General features: G+C 45.2%; 1 protein-coding gene across 1 annotated transcript in view; it reads left to right on the forward strand.

Annotated features, from left to right (window-relative positions):
* Positions 1-3,599, forward strand: part of jcada (junctional cadherin 5 associated a) — a 122,106-nt gene extending 118,507 nt beyond the window's left edge. Inside the window, 1 exon segment of the mRNA XM_055665010.1 lies at positions 1,945-3,599. Coding sequence (XP_055520985.1) covers positions 1,945-1,979 — 35 coding nt within the window. The 3' untranslated portion in view covers positions 1,980-3,599.
* Positions 3,600-16,024: the final 12,425 nt, after the last annotated feature.

Raw genomic sequence — 16,024 nt, forward strand, 5'->3', positions numbered from 1 at the left:
ACGTAGCGGGTACGTCGGAGCTCGGGATGTCTCTTGGCGGCTCATAACGCTAACGACAGGTACTCGGGAAACGCGGTAGGCTCGTGAAATTTTTTTCAACATGTTGAAAAATGTCCTCAAGAGCCCCGAGTACCTACGATCGGCTATTACCGTAATTCTCCTAGTTCAAATCAGGGGAAACTCGGGAGAACTCTTGTATTACTGGAACTCTCTGCCACAGAGGGTAGTTGAGGCCAGTTCATTGGCTATATTTAAGAGGGAGTTAGATGTGGCCCTTGTGGCTAAGGGGATCAGAGGGTATGGAGAGAAGGCAGGTACGGGATACTGAGTTGGATGATCAGCCATGATCATATTGAATGGCGGTGCAGACTCGAAGGGCCGAATGGCCTACTCCTGCACCTAATTTCTATGTTTCTATGTTTCTATATTACCTCGTACAGTGGGACAGCCTCTTCAGTCTGCTCTGCTTTCAACAAATGGTTTAACACAGTTCCAGAGCAGCTACTCATGTGAGGCTGCACTTGCCAAAGAGTTTGCATGCCTGCAGTTGCAAGGATTAAACCCCTGTCTCACGGTGCGAGTCCACCCACGAGTGATCCCGAGTTTAAAACAAAATCAAACTCGTGGTAGTCACGTAGAATTAACATAGCGGGAACGTCGGAACTAGGGACTGGAGTTGGGAGGGAAAGGTGGGGGGGAGGGGAGTGGGGGGGACAGGGGGGGGTGGGTTGGGGTGACTTAGTACGGGGGACAAGTGTAGGAGAGGTATACTGACTGTGTGGGCAGACACTTTGGTAGTGATTGCCCATGGGTTCACTGTCGAGGACTTAATAATGCAGAGAGCTTTATAAACAGTTGCCGCAAAAAAAGATTTTATGTGGATCTGGTATATTTGGGTATTGAAGGCGCTTCTGGTCTGCAGTGTGCAATAGCCACCAAAATACACTGCATCTTTAGAAAGGAAATATACAAAACATGTCAATCCCACACTGTCCAAGTTGGCGTCTTGGGGTAGTCCTATTTGCCTGCATGTGGCCCATTGCCTACTAAACCCTTCCCATCCATTTATCTGTCGTTAATAACCTCAAGAAAATATTAAGTCTACGTGAGCCTGCTTCAGTTTCCTGGGTCCAACTCAGAGAGAAGTCTCCCCCCTTTCCAGGGTTAATCGCTCCACTGTTTATAATGCTCTCTGCATTATTAAGTCCTCGACAGTGAACCTCATGGGCAATCACTACCAAAGTGTCTTGCCCACACAGTCAGTACACCACTCGTACACTTGTCTCCCGTAGTAAGTCACCCCAACCCCCCCCCCCCCCCACTGCCCTCCGCCCCTCCCTCCTCTTCCGCCCCCATTCCCCTTCCCCACCTTTCCCTCCCAACTCCAGTCCCGTCACGATCCCCTGGGAAACTGAAGGGAGCAACAATCAACTGCCACGGATACAAATAATGTCATACAGAAGAAAGGGCAGAAGCTGGTTGACAAAAAGTGAACACACAGTGCTGGAGTAACACAAAGACGCAGCAGAATTTTGGAAACTTCATCCCATCACCCATTCCTCCTCTCCAGAGATGCTGCCTGTCCGGCTGAGTTAAAGAGTGCCCACGGTAGACTCACGAGTCACTACGGTAAACTCACGGGCTACTACGTTCCTACAAATAGTTTAAAAGTTTAAAATGTTTCCCTCAAGTGTAAATTTGACTCGTGGAAATCTTTCATCATGTTGAAAGATTTTCACGAGTTAACAAGTTTCCCGAGTACCTGCCGTTAGCGTTCCGAGTTCCGACGTTCCCGCTACGTTAATTCTACGTGATTACCACGAGTTTGATTTGTTTTAAACTCGGGATCACTCGCGGGTGGACTCGCACCGTGAGACTGGGGTTTAAAGTGTGGAACAGATGTCTGTGCGGTTTTCTTATGTCCACCTCCTTCCTCTTTTCCAGATGCTTACGATCCCAGCAAAGTTGAGACTGTGTGAAAAGGGGAGCGGACGGGAGCAATGTCAGGAAATGTCGTGGAGTTCACACGGTGATCCAGTTCACAAGGGCTGCCTTGCATCAAATGCCTTCCCCACACACACACACACACACCATTTGTATTAATAAACGCATTGATAAGATGCTCGATCACTGCCAGGAAGAAATGAATCGGCTGCAGAAACGACTGTTGATCATTTCTCCAACAAGCATCGCGGCCTTCTGTGGCTAAGGGTCCCAGCCGAGTACCTGGAACGCCTGAACACGCAGTACAAATCCACTTGAACTCGACACGTAATCTGCCTACTCCGAGTTCACCGAGCGAGTGGTACAGGAAGTAATATCAGACCACGTCAGTGCAATAAGAGATGATGGACTGAAGTTGTGGCTGAGGCAGAGGGAAGGATTCCAAATGCGTGTTGCCTGATCTGGAAGAACTTGGTGCCAACACTGGACATCTGATATGAGGATCGACTCTTTCCCTTAAAAGTTAATACCACTCACCTGACGAGCAGGGCTTTGTTTTACAAATCCAGTCTTCTGCTTTGAGGGTTCACTCCCTGGACTTTGTATTAGCACCTCCTCCAGCCTCATCTACTGTATCCGCTGTTTCCAGGTGCGGGCTGCTGTATGTCGGCAAGAGCAAGCCCAGGTTCGGCGATCGTTTCGCTGAACGCCTCCGCTCAGCCTGCGTAATCTCCCTGTTGCCAAACACTTGAAATCCGCCTCCCATTCCCACGCTGATCTTTCTGTCCTGGGCCTCCTCCATTCTCAGAGTGAGGCTCAGAGCAAATTGGAGGAACAGCACCTCATATTTCACTTGGGCAGTTTACACCCCAGCGGTATGACCATTGACTTTTCTAACTTGCTTTCCCTCTCTCTCTGTTCCTCCCCCACCCTAGTTCTCCGACTAGTTTCACTGTCTTCCTGATTAATGATTGCATGTTGTCACCTCCTCCTCAGCCAACAATGAACCATTCTACATTTCCTTGAGCATCAGCTGCTTTGATCTGTCCTTTTCACACCTTATCCTTCCAATTCTCACGTCTTCCCTGACCCTCAGTCTGAAGAAAGGTCTCGACCCGAAACGTCACCCATTCTTCTCTCCAGAGATGTTGCCTGTCCTGCTGAGTTACTCCACCATTTTGCATCTCTCTTTAAATGAGCAATATTGCATTCAAAATACTGTGTTACATTTGCTACATCTGTTCGTGCACAGTTCTACATGTTAATTTTGTTTTTAATTACGTGACACCCGTTAGCGGCTGATGTTTCTATGTTGGCCATTTAGGCCATTTAGGACAGAGATGAGGAAAACATTTTCACCCAGAGAGTTGTGAATCTGCAATTCTCTGCCTCAGAAGGCAGTGGAGGCCAATTCTCTGGATGCTTTCAAGAGAGAGTTAAGGGCCTGTCCCACTAACGCGACTTTTCAGCGACTGTCTTCGACCTTCAAGCTCGAGGGCACTCGCCTGAAAAACCTCGAGATGGATCGACCGTCAGCGATGAAACCGCGAGCCTGATCGACCGACCGCACACACACAAATACACGCACGCACGCTCGCACGCACACACACACGCACACACACGCACACACACGCACACACACACACACACACACACACACACACACACACACACACACACACACACACACAAATAAACACACACACACACACACACACACACACACAAACACACACACACACACACACACAAATACACGCACGCATACACACACACACACACACACACACATGCACGCACACATATACGCACACATATACACACCCACGCCAACACACACACACACACGCACGCACGCACACACACACACACACACACACACACACACACACACACACACACACACACACTCACACACACAGCGGGGGAGCGCTGTCTGAAGCTCACACCCGCTATGAACAGGAAGGTAAAAGACGGCTGCACAGTTACGGTAAGTCCTTTAGAAAGCGCGGAGAGGGGGGAGGGGAGAAGGGGGAGAGAAGGGGATAGAAGGGGAGAGAAAGGGGGAGAGAAGGAGTGGAAACACTTTTATGAAGCCAGACAACTTTTAATAAAGTTTAGCGGGCATTTAACGTTAACAGTCGGTTTACTAACCTTTTTTTTCTCAACGAGCTTTACCTTCGACTACCCTCGACTACCTACGAATAACATGCAGACCTACTACGACCTACCTCGACTAAACCCACGATTAGAAAATAGCGATTTTGTCCATGGCAACCTTTTTTTACCCGTGGGCATTTATCAGCAAGTTGAAAAATACGCCACGACCTAGCTGAGGCCTCGAGTACGCGGGGACTACTCTCGAGTATGAAGGAGAGTTACAAAGACCTCCTAGGATCTCGTGTCGACCATGTGGCGAGTATGAAACTCTTCCAAACTCTCCAATTAGTTTGCCGCAGTGGGACGGGCCCTTGAGATAGGGCTCTTAAAGATAGTGGAGTCATGGGATATGGGGAGAAGGCAGGAACGGGGTACTGATTGTGGATGATCAGCCATGATCACATAGAATGGCGGTGCTGGCTCATGGGGCCGAATGGCCTACTCCTGCACCTATTGTCTATTGCCAATGGGCAGGTTATTGGTGAGTTTTAGACAGTTTTAGGCAGATTTGTACAAAGCGTTACCGGATGAGCACTCGTGTGATTCAGGTGCTCATCTCTAGAACCATGCACTAACAGGCATAGCAACTCCAGTATATATTTTGAATGCAATTTTGCTAATATAAAGATAGACACAAAATGTTGGAGTAACACAGCGGGACAGGCAGGGAGTGCACAGGTGACAGACACAAAACCTAAAGTGAGAATGAAATTCTAAAATTCACAAAACCTTAAGCAACCTTTGGTCTGCTGAACTATCTTCCTTTGGTTAACTGTCACCTTGTGCACTAATTGTCTTCCCATTCAAGTCTTGCCGCCCTACTTGCAGAAATTCCAGGATTTTGTGGCCGTTTAATTCTACACACTGATGTGCCTGGGATCCATCCCGAATAATGGGAATACTTACTGTGCGGCACGTTGGCGCAGCTGTACAGTTGCTGCCTGACAGCGCTTGCAGCGCCGGAGATCCGGGCGCTGTCTGTACGGAGTTTGTACGTTTTCCCCATGACCTGCGTGGGTTTTCTCCGAGATCATCGGTCGGTTTCCTACCACACTCTAAAGACGAGCAGGTTTGTAGGTTAATTGGCTTAGGAAATGTAAATTGTCCCCAGTGTGTGTAGGATAGTGTCAGTGTGCGGGGATCGCTGGTCCGCGAGGACTCGGTGTGCCGATGGGCCTGTTTCTGCACTGCATCTCTAAACTAAATTACACTAAACTACATTAATGCCAGCTTTAAAGAAGCAATAAGATAAAGACAAAGGAATAGAAATAATGTTGAACTATTGCAGATTGAATTTATATCCATAGGGCATTAAAGATCAATCCATTTCCCACCTCATATCAATAATTTGTCCTATCATCCTTTGGAAAACTGTCACCTCATACATTAATTGTCTTCTAAAGCAAGACATGCCTCCCTCTCAGCAGTTGTCCTGGGTTCCGTGAGCCCACTGGTGGGTACAAATTACAATCCTACACACTGATGTGTAAAGCAGGATCTGTATGTTTTGTAGGAAGGAACTGCAGATGCTGATTTAAGACGAAGAAAGTTGCAGTAACTCAGCGGGTTAGGCGGCATCTCTGGGGAAAAGGAATAGGTGACGTTTCTGGTCGAGTCCCTTCTCCAAGCTGTTTGCAGATAACACTTGAGTTTGTGATATTGCAGATAGTGAAGATGGTTATCAAAGGTTCCAGCAGGATCTTGCTCAGCTGGGCAAATGGGCTTCGGAATGGTGAACAGAGTTGAATTGGGTATAGAGGGTGCAGGCAAGTGCGAGGTGTTTTGGGGAAGTCAAACCAGGGCAGGACCTTCGCAGTGAATGGCAAGGCCCTGGGGAATGTGGAGCAGAGGAATCTAGCAATGCAGGTGGTATCATGAGTAGATAGGGTGGTCAAGAAGGCTTATGGTACACTGGCCTTCATCATTCAGGGTTGCGATGCTATGTTAAGGGCCTGTCCCACTTGGGCGACATTTACGCGATATCGTTTACGTGTCAGGACGCACGACGCGCGCGTCATGATGCGCACGTGATGCGTGCATGGTGCACATTACGCGCGCATGGTGCATGGTGACGTAGGCAGCCACGCGCGGCGCCCCAGGATTTTGGGATGCCATCTGCGTGGCGCGCAAATGACGCCCAAGTGGGACAGGCCCTTTAGAGTTGTACAAGACATTAGTGCGGCTGCATTTAGAGTATTGTGTTCAGTTTTGGATCTCTTCATGATGGGAAGCAAGTCGCGAAGTCGGAAAGAGTTCAGTGAAGATAGATGAGGACGTTGCCAGGAATTGAGGGGGCCGCACTGTAAGGAAAGGTTTTGGCTGGCTAGGATTTTATTCCTTGGAACGCAGGAGGCTGAGGGGCGATCTTGTCGAGGTGTGTACAATCTGGAGGGTAATAGATAGGGTGAAAGCACAAAGTCTTTTCCCCAGAGTAGGGAAATCTAGAGCCAGAGGACATAGGTTTATGGTGAGAAGGAAAAGATTTAACAGGAACCTGAGGGGGTAACTTTTTCACAGTGGGTGTATGGAATGAGCTGCCAGAGGAGGTAGTTGAGGCAGGGACTATAACAACATTTAAAAGACATTTGGGCAGGGACATGGTTAAGAAAAGTTTAGAGGAATACTGGTTAAATGTGGGAAGGTGTGACATCTTGTTCGGCATAGGCAAATTGGGTCGATGGGCTTGTTCCTGTCTCCACTGCCAATCCTGTTAGTAATAAAAATAATTTAAACAAAATTCCATGAGAAGAAAATTAATATCTGTAGTTGTAGCTAATCAGAGCTGTCACCCATTTTCCCAGCTTCAAAGTACAGTTCACATCAGAGCACACGTGGTTGTCAGTGGAAACTAAAGGATCCTAAACCTTGCTGATCTCCCGGTTACTTTAACTCCCCCTCTCATTCCCACACTGGCCTTTCTGTCCTGGGCCTCCTCCACTGTCAAAGAGTGAGGCCCAGCACAAATTGGAGGAACGGACACCTCTTATTTTGCTTGGGCAGCTTACACCCCAGCGGTATGAATATTGACTTCTCTAACTTCAAATAACCCTTGCTTTCCCTCTCTCTCTCCATCCCTCCCCCTTCCTAGTTCTCCGACCAGTCTGACTGTCCCCCTGATTAAATTTTATCTCTTTATGCTTCGTTGTCAACTTCTCCATGCTAACAATGATCTATTCTACATTTTCCTTGATCCTATCACCTTTGATGTCTTGTTTTCACACCTTATCCTTCCTTATCTCTATGTCTCCCTCTCCTCTGACTCTCAGTCTGAAGAAGGGACTCGACCCGAAAGGTGTCGACCCGAAATTCCTTCTCTCCAGAGATGCTGCCTGTCCCACTGAGTTACATCCAGCATTTTGTAATCAGTTCTTATTCTGCCGACTTGCCATAGAGATTTATGCAGAAGGAGACATTCTTCAAATTAATATTAGTTATTCACCAGGAAATTAATAGAAGATAAATCATGTCCTCATTCACATTTTGCAAAGCATATAGTTTTGCTAAATGCTAATTTTGCTAAATGCTAATATTTTTTTGTCCTGCAATACTAATTGTGCCTGCTGGGAATTTAATAATCAGTCCCAAAGTTTTAGAAACACTTATTTTAGTTATAGGAGTTTTGGAATCATCAAGGGCGGCACGGTGGCGCAGCAGTAGAGTTGTTGCCTTATAGCCCTGCAGCGCCCGAGACCCGGGTTCAATCCTGACTACGGGCGCTGTCTGTATGGAGTTTGTACGTTCTCCCCGTGATCTGCGTGAGTTTGCACCGAGATCTTCGGTTTCCTCCCACACTCTAAAGACAAGCAGATTTGTAGATTAATTGGCTTGGTATAAATGCAGGTTGTGGATAAATTGCAGTTCTCAACATTAGGTTTCTCGAGATAGGTGATTCTGTACAAATCACACTAAACCACTGCCATTCGATACCATCACGAATCGATGCTGAGAATGTACCTCAAGCCTTTAATTTTCATTGCAGAAAAGTATGGGAAAACTATTGGAAATCATTACTGCAGGTGATAAAGGCAGTAATGCTGGTGATATTAGATCATCCAACCCTGGCTCTGGTTCCTGAAATTGGTTGATTTTAATATTAGTTGATCTTGGGAGGCACAGTGGTCCAGTGGGTGGTGCAGCGGTTGAGTTGCCACCTTACAGCGCCAGAAACCCCGGTTCGATCCTGTCCACGGACGCTGTCTGCATGGGGTTTGCACGTTCTCCCTGTGACCACGTGGGTTTTCTCCGGCTGCTCCAGTTTCCTCCCACACTCCAAAGACGTGCAGGTTTGTAGGTTAATCGGCTTTGGTAAAATTGAAAATTGTCCCTAGGGAGTAGAATAGTGTTAGTGTAGGGGTGATCCCTGGTCGGCGCGGAATCGGTAGGCCAAAGGGGCTGTATCTCCAAAGTCAAAAGTCTAAAAAGTCTAATATAACTGAGAAATGATATAAATTCGTGACAGCAACTTGCAATACTTTGGCATCTTTAAAACAGAAATGAATCTTGTGCTATATTGATCTTGAAATAGAACTGGAATGTAATACGTACTTTAATGGCTTGCTGGTGCCTTTCTGAATGAAGGGCCTGTCTCACTTGGGCGTCATTTTGTGAATCCCAAAATCCTAGGGGGAAGCGCGCGACTGGGCGTCACTGCCTACGCTACCACGCCTCACCACGCGCCATGCGCGCATTACGTCGTGCGTTTTGTCGTGTAAATTATGTCATGTAAATGGCGCGCAAATTACGCCCAAGTGGGACAGGCCCTTTACTAAACACTAATGGAGAAATGGCCTCAGAGATTTTACTTTACATAAAATACAGATAATTATTATCAATACATACAGTATTATTAGATTAGAACTAACTGCAAGATTATCAGATATCTGGAATTTTGATTAACAGGGAGAATCAATAGATACATACAAAAATTATAAGGTGATTGAGTGTTGAAAAGCTTAATGATTGCAGATGGTGTGTGAGATTTGTGTTCCTATACAAGGAAATGGAGTAACGGAAGTCTGGCCCTATACCTTCCAGAGTTGTGAGTTTCTTAGGATTAAAAAAAAAATCTACAATGTATGAACCTCCTTCAGCATCTGCTCTGGGTAGTGGGAGGCAGACAACAATCACTGACCTTTATCTATCTGCTGGCTTATCTATCTATCTCCCTCACCCCCTGACATCAGTCTGAAGAAGGGCCTCGACCCGAAACATCACCCATTCCTTCTCTCCATAGATGCTGCCTGAGTTGCTCCAACATTTTGTGTCGATCTTGACAAATGGACCTAGCAAGATCATTTGGATAGCTTAAAATGGATATTTTTAAGGGGGAGATTGATAGGTTCTTGATTAATACGGGCATCAGGGATTATGGGGAGAAGGCAGGAGAATGGGGTTGAGAGGGAAAGATAAATCAGCCACGATTGAATGGTGGGGAGCAGTCTTGATGGGCTGAATGGCCTAATTCTGCTCCTATAACATAAACTTATGATATATCTGTATGATTGTAAATACACATATTTAGACTAAAATGCCCCCTGCTATAATGAATGAATGAATGAATGAATGAAAACTTTATTGTCATTCAGATATACACCTAGACACAGTGCACCTTGAACGGAATTTTGTTGCATTTGACTCTCCAAAATCAGGTAAATGTAAAAAGTGATAGGTGCGTCCATAAAAATGCCTCATGTGCATGGTTCTGTAAAATAAATATATATAAAAAGTTTTTAAAAAGTGTCGATATTTAAAAAGTTCTAGCCTCGGTTTTGTTGATTGTTCAGTAATCTTGTGGCCTGGGGGATGAAGCTGTTGCAGAACCTGGTTGTCCCGCTCTTCATGCTGCGGTACCTCCTCCCAGAGTTAAGCAGTATAAATAGTCCAAATTGTGGGTGTGTGGGGGCTCTGGTAATGCCCTTAGCTCTAATCAGACAGACTATAGCACGCTTTTATGTGGATTGTTTTAGTAATGCTTTTTAATTTTCACTCAAGAAATAAATAATGAATCAATTTTGATTTCTACCTATGACTGGCAATCTGCTATGATTAAAGTGAGTATCAGAGATCACTGTCAGGAAACTCAAGGGCAGTGAAGAAATGTGTAGGAAGGAACTGCAGATGTTGCTTTCCACCAGAGATAGCCACAAAAAGCTGGAGTAGCTCAGCGGGACAGGCAGCATCTCTGGAGAGAAGGAATGGGTGATGTTTCGGGTCGAGACCCTTCTTCAGACCCCATTCTCCTGCCTTCTCTCCATAATCCCTGACACACTTACTAATCAAGAACCTGTCAACCTCGGTGCTGCGGACGTGTCAGGACCGTTGGCGGCGATAGTGGGGAGGCCGGTGCGGCGGTCGATGATGGTGCCGACCAACGGATGAGAACGGGCACGTGGAAGTGAGGTCACCGCTGCCGGGGGAAGGAATAAAAGAGGACCCGGCGTAGGGGGAGACCGCCATGAGGGAGGGGGAAGAACAAAGGGGGAACTGGCACGGTGAGGTGGGGGGGGGGGCGGTAATTTGTAACTCTGTAAACGCCCTTTATGTGGCGACTGTTTGCATACCTTGGTAATACAAGTAAATAATTTCACTGTGACTTGTCACAAGTGACAATAAATGATTCAATTCAACTTTACGGAGTGGGTTGCCAATTTCCCGCGGTCATCTGGGAATGTGTCCTTCTCTCCAGAGATGCTGTCTGTCCCACTGAGGTACTCCATCATTCAGTCTATCTTTGGTTTAAACCAGCATCTGCAGTTCCTTCATACACAATTGCTGACCTTTCTTACAAAGGTCACATCCTGAGAAAGAATGAATCAAAAATCAAAGCTCTGACAATGCGTCAATAATTTTCAGCCAAGTGTAGGTCAGGACCACTCTATTGTCGGTGATAGGATGGTTCAGTTGCCTGACAACAGCTGGGGAGAAACTGACCATGCGGAGGGTGTCTGAACCATGTACCTGTGTGTGTCCCACAGTGTTTGCATATATTTCTCTTACTAGATGAGAGCAGATTTCATAAAAGTTGTCTTGGATGTGTGCACAAAGGAACTCGCCTAGTCAATAGGTGCAGGGAGGAACTGCAGATGCTGGTTTTAACACTGAAGATAGACACAGAGTGCTGGAGTAACTCAGCGGGACAGGCAGCATCTCCGCAGAGAAGGAATGGGTGACGTTTCGGGTCTGACAAAGGGTCTCGACCTAAAATGTCACCCATTCCTTCTCTCCATTTTGTGTCTATCTTTTGCCTGGCTAATATAGAATGTTAATAGACCCAATCTTGTGATCCAGTCATTTTTAATGGCGAAGCACAAATAATTATTGTTTACATTCAGACTGGGTGCCGCATCGTATATGTAGACCCTTAATATTGTAGATTTGCCAGTCCGGTATCTGGTCTGCTATTAATTGCTTAAAGGGAGGCACAATTTCCATCAGCTCTGACATTTCCACAGCCACAGTAACTCATAGGAAGGAATTACAGATGATAGACACAAAAAGCTGGAGTAACTCAGACAGGCAGCATCTCTGGAGAGAAGGAATGGGTGACGTTTCGGGTTGTGAACCTTCTTCAGACTGAGAGTCAGGGGAAAGGGAAACAAGAGATATAGACCATCATTTGGAGAGATAGAGAACAAATGAATGTAAGATTATGCAAAAACCGATGATAAAGGAAACTGGCCATTGTTAGCTGTGGGCTAGGTGAGAATGAGTTACGGACAATGAGACTCAACAAGACGACTTTAAACCTAGTATGACTTGGGTGGGGGTGGATGGATGGATGGAGAGAGAGGGAGAGATACAGAGATAAGGAAGTAAGGTGTGAGAACGAGACATCAAAGGGGGTGGAGATCAAGGAAATGTAGAATAGATCATTGTTAGCTGGGGAGAAGGAAACAACAAAGCAGACAGAGATAAAATGTAATTGGGGGACAGTCAGACTGGTTAGAGAACTGGGAAGAGGGAGGGAAAGCAAGGGTTACTTGAAGTTAGAGAAGTCAATATTCATACCGCTGGGGTGTAAGCTGCCCAAGCAAAATATGAGGTGCTGTTCCTCCAAGTTGCGCTGGGCCTCACTCTGACAATGGAGGAGACCCAGCATAGAAAGGTCAGTGTGGGAATAGGAGGGGGAGTTAAAGTGTTTAGCAACCGGGTTGATCAGATAGGTTTAGGCGGACTGAGTGGAGGTGTTCGGTGAAACGATCGCACCGGTACACAGTAACCCGTACTAGTTAGAAAATGCTACTAATTCTGATGTAGATGCCTGCTTCCCACATATTTGTCATTTTTATAACATTTAACGAAAAAAATGTTACTGTTTATGTTTAAACTTTGAATGCCACTCTAGTTTGAAGTCAGCATTCATTCTGATAGGCTTGGATTGAGTGGATGTGGAGAGGATGTTTCCACTAGTGGGAGAGTCTAGGACTAGAGGCCATAGCCTTGGAATTAAAGGAAGGAGATGAGAAGGAATTTCTTTAGTCAGACGGTGGTGAATCTGTGTGGAATTCTTTGCCATAGTAGGCTGTGGGGGCCAAGTCAGAGATAGATAGATTCTTGAGTAGTAGTTGGCGTCAGGGGTTATGGGGAGAAGGCAGAAGAATGGGGTTAGGAGGGAGAGATAGATCAGCCATGATTGAATGTCGGAGTAGACATGATGGGCCGAATGGCTGAATTCTGCTATCTCTTATGACCTTTTGAGCACATAGGTCACAGGCATTCAAATGTTAATTAAATTGGACAGCAAGGCAAGTAGGCTTACTGCTGACTTAATATATGGAGATAAAATGTATAATTTAATGCGTATCTATGTATATAGTTTGCATATGGAAGAATGTGAAGGGACGGACAATTGAAGTTGGATTTTATCCAACAACAGGAAGGTTTGGAAAATAAAAATTAACGAAGAATCCTGGTATTTTGATTAATTACCTCAGGTCCTACATTCAATTGCAGGGAAGTCACTTTCTGTGGGGAACTCAGGAGCGAACCTATGGTTGGATCTAGATTAGTATCATTTACTCAGAAATATTTTTAATAGAAAAATAATGAATTGGTTACCAGTTCATCATAGGCCAGTGTTACCACGAGTTGTATTTTAACCTTTTGGTGCTAATCCATTTTGGGAAGCATTGCACTTAATCTAATGCATTTTAAATTTTGTGCATAATAACGTATGGATGCTTTAATTTATCATCTCAAATTTCACCCTGCACTGCTGCACTGAGATTTCTACAGCTAAATCAATCCTACATTATAGAGTACAAAATACCGTTCAGACACACTCCAATTATAAAGCAATAAAACTTGTAATTGTACTACAGATCTTTTTACTGTAATTGGATTGGAGATATAAACATCTCCACACTGATTCCACGAGTGGAAGAGTCTCGGACTAGAGGTCATAGCCTCAGAATTAAAGGACGTTCCTTTAGGCAGGAGATCAGGAGGAATTTCAGACAGAAATTTTCGTCAGATGGTGGTGAATCTCTGTGGAATTCTTTGCCACAGAATGCCTTGGTGGCCAAGTCGATGGATATTTTTAAGGCAGAGATAGATTGTTGATTAGTACCGGTGTTGGGTTATGTGGAGAAGGCAGGAGAATGGGGTTGGGAGGGAGAGATAGATCAGCCATGATTTAATGGCAGAATGGACTTGATGGGCCAAATGGCCTAATTCTGCTCCTATCACATGACCTTATGACTATTCCTCTACTCCCATCAAAGGAGACTCACCTGAATGTAATACGATTGCACAAAGGGGGGTACTTCTGCCCAGCATTGTTTTTGGTGATGTTATTTCCGCAGCATTGAAATCTCCACATGAATGCTTAGTGGAGATATTGTTAATATTAGCAGGCAAGTGGTCGGAGAGGTTAGAACTGTGTTTTCTGTGTACTGCAGAAGGAGATGCACCAGGAACACTCGCAGGCCTCCCATATTTTAGAAACTTGCATTATTTTTGAAAATAAGAACAGCTATTTTATTTTTAAACAAAAATATGTATTTGTATAATAGCCAAGGAGCCACGGAGGAAATCAACAGGGAATGGCCTGATTTCCCATTAGGCTTGACATTAACCTCTGTTGATCAGCTCAGTGTAAATACTAATTCACAGGTTACAATGTACCTTCACCAATGTATATTATTCCAGGTTATCTTTAAAATAAAAATATATGCATGTAACTTCTTTTAAATATTGCTCTGTTTGCGTTATCCATTTCTTTCCTGTTGGCACCACACATTTTCTCCCCGTACATTAGGGACCGTTGCCAGACGGGCCAGCTAAGGGCCAGGCTTGGAGCAGAGACGTGCGGTCAGGGGAGGCAGGGGAGGCAGAGCCTCACCTCTCACACTCCCAATGAAATTAGCTGCTAAGAAAAGTAAAGAAAAATAATATTAAAATAAAATAAATACAAAGATTTTTCCACTGATCTGTGTTATAAATGTCATTTCGATATGAACCTAATCATTTTTTATAGTAAAAATCACAAATTTTTCGCAGCTCTGCTGCAAATACAGGGAGAGGTGAGAGGTGAGGCAGCGACGAGCTTAGCCTCCCCTCTGATTGCACAACCCCTTAGTACCTGCATGGAGCGTGGGCAATAGGGTGATTTCACGAAAGGTCACTGGAGCGTAGATCCGCACCCACGTGACCGAAAATCTCAACTGGAGTACATGTTATACATCGGTACATGTTAGTGAATGGGAAGACACGCACTTTCCCACCCGTTAAAAACATGGAAAACGGCTAGTTTTCTGTGCTAGTCGGGGTGACCGTGAAGCACAGCGACCTAAATTTTCAGGCAAAAAAAAAGATAGAAAATAAGGTAATTACAAGAGGAAACTGAAGGTGCCAATCCAGTGGAAGTGCTTAGCAGACATTTGCCGTGGAGATTTAAAGATCCAAAATATCGGGAATTATCGCGTTTGCTCACTGAATTTCATCAAAAGTAAGGAATTATTAACTTACTTTTGATGAAATTCAGCAAGCAAACGCGATAATTCCCGATATTTTGGATCTTTAAATCTCCACGGCAAATGTCCGCTGTTCACTTCCACTGTTTTTCCACCTTCAAGTCCCTCTTGTAATTACCTTACTTTCTATCTTTTTTTTGCCTGACAATTTAGGTCGCTGTGCTTCACGGTCACCCCGACTAGCACAGAAAATTTCAGCTCAAATATCGGCCATTTTCCATGTTTTTAACGGGTGTGAAAGTGCGTGTTTTCCCATTCACTAACATGTACCGATGTATAACATGTACTCCAGTTGAGATTTTCGGTCACGTGGGTGCGGATCTACGCTCCAGTGACCTTTCGTAAAATCACCCTATAAGCGTGTGCCTGTTACTGTCTCTATGTATGTCACCAATGTAATGTTTGTAACCCCCTTCATTACATGTCCTCACCTTCCTTAGTCCAGGTAACGTATTTCACATATAAATATATTAAATTTGTGCTCGCTGGTCTCACATAAAACTGCAATGAAAAAGCAGGGGAGGCAGCGTCAAGGGGGTGAGTCGTGAGCCCAGTGGAGGAAGAGCTTGCGCCCATGTAATTGATGCTGCCTCACTCTCCCTCCACGTTAGCTAGCTTCAACAGCGGTGGCGCTGACCAAAGATCATGGAGCGGAACAAGATATGCCACTTGGGAAGGTAGATTTTGTCGGTACATTAGAAAGTTATTAGATTAAAAAATATATATCTATACTTATCACAATAATAAAGTAATCAACTTTTGTACTTCTGTACATTTCTGTTTAGTTCATGTAAGGCAGGAGTCTACAAAATGTGGCCCGCGGGACGCATCAGGCACACCACCTGATTTTTCAAGCTCAGACTCGAGTCGGGGAACACAGCGGCCCGGAGCTGCTCTTAGTGTTGTTACCGGATAGATCCCTCGAATTGTCAGAGCCGAGACATCAC

The sequence above is a fragment of the Leucoraja erinacea genome, chromosome 2 (assembly GCF_028641065.1).
Source record: "Leucoraja erinacea ecotype New England chromosome 2, Leri_hhj_1, whole genome shotgun sequence".
Lineage (NCBI taxonomy): Eukaryota > Metazoa > Chordata > Chondrichthyes > Rajiformes > Rajidae > Leucoraja > Leucoraja erinaceus.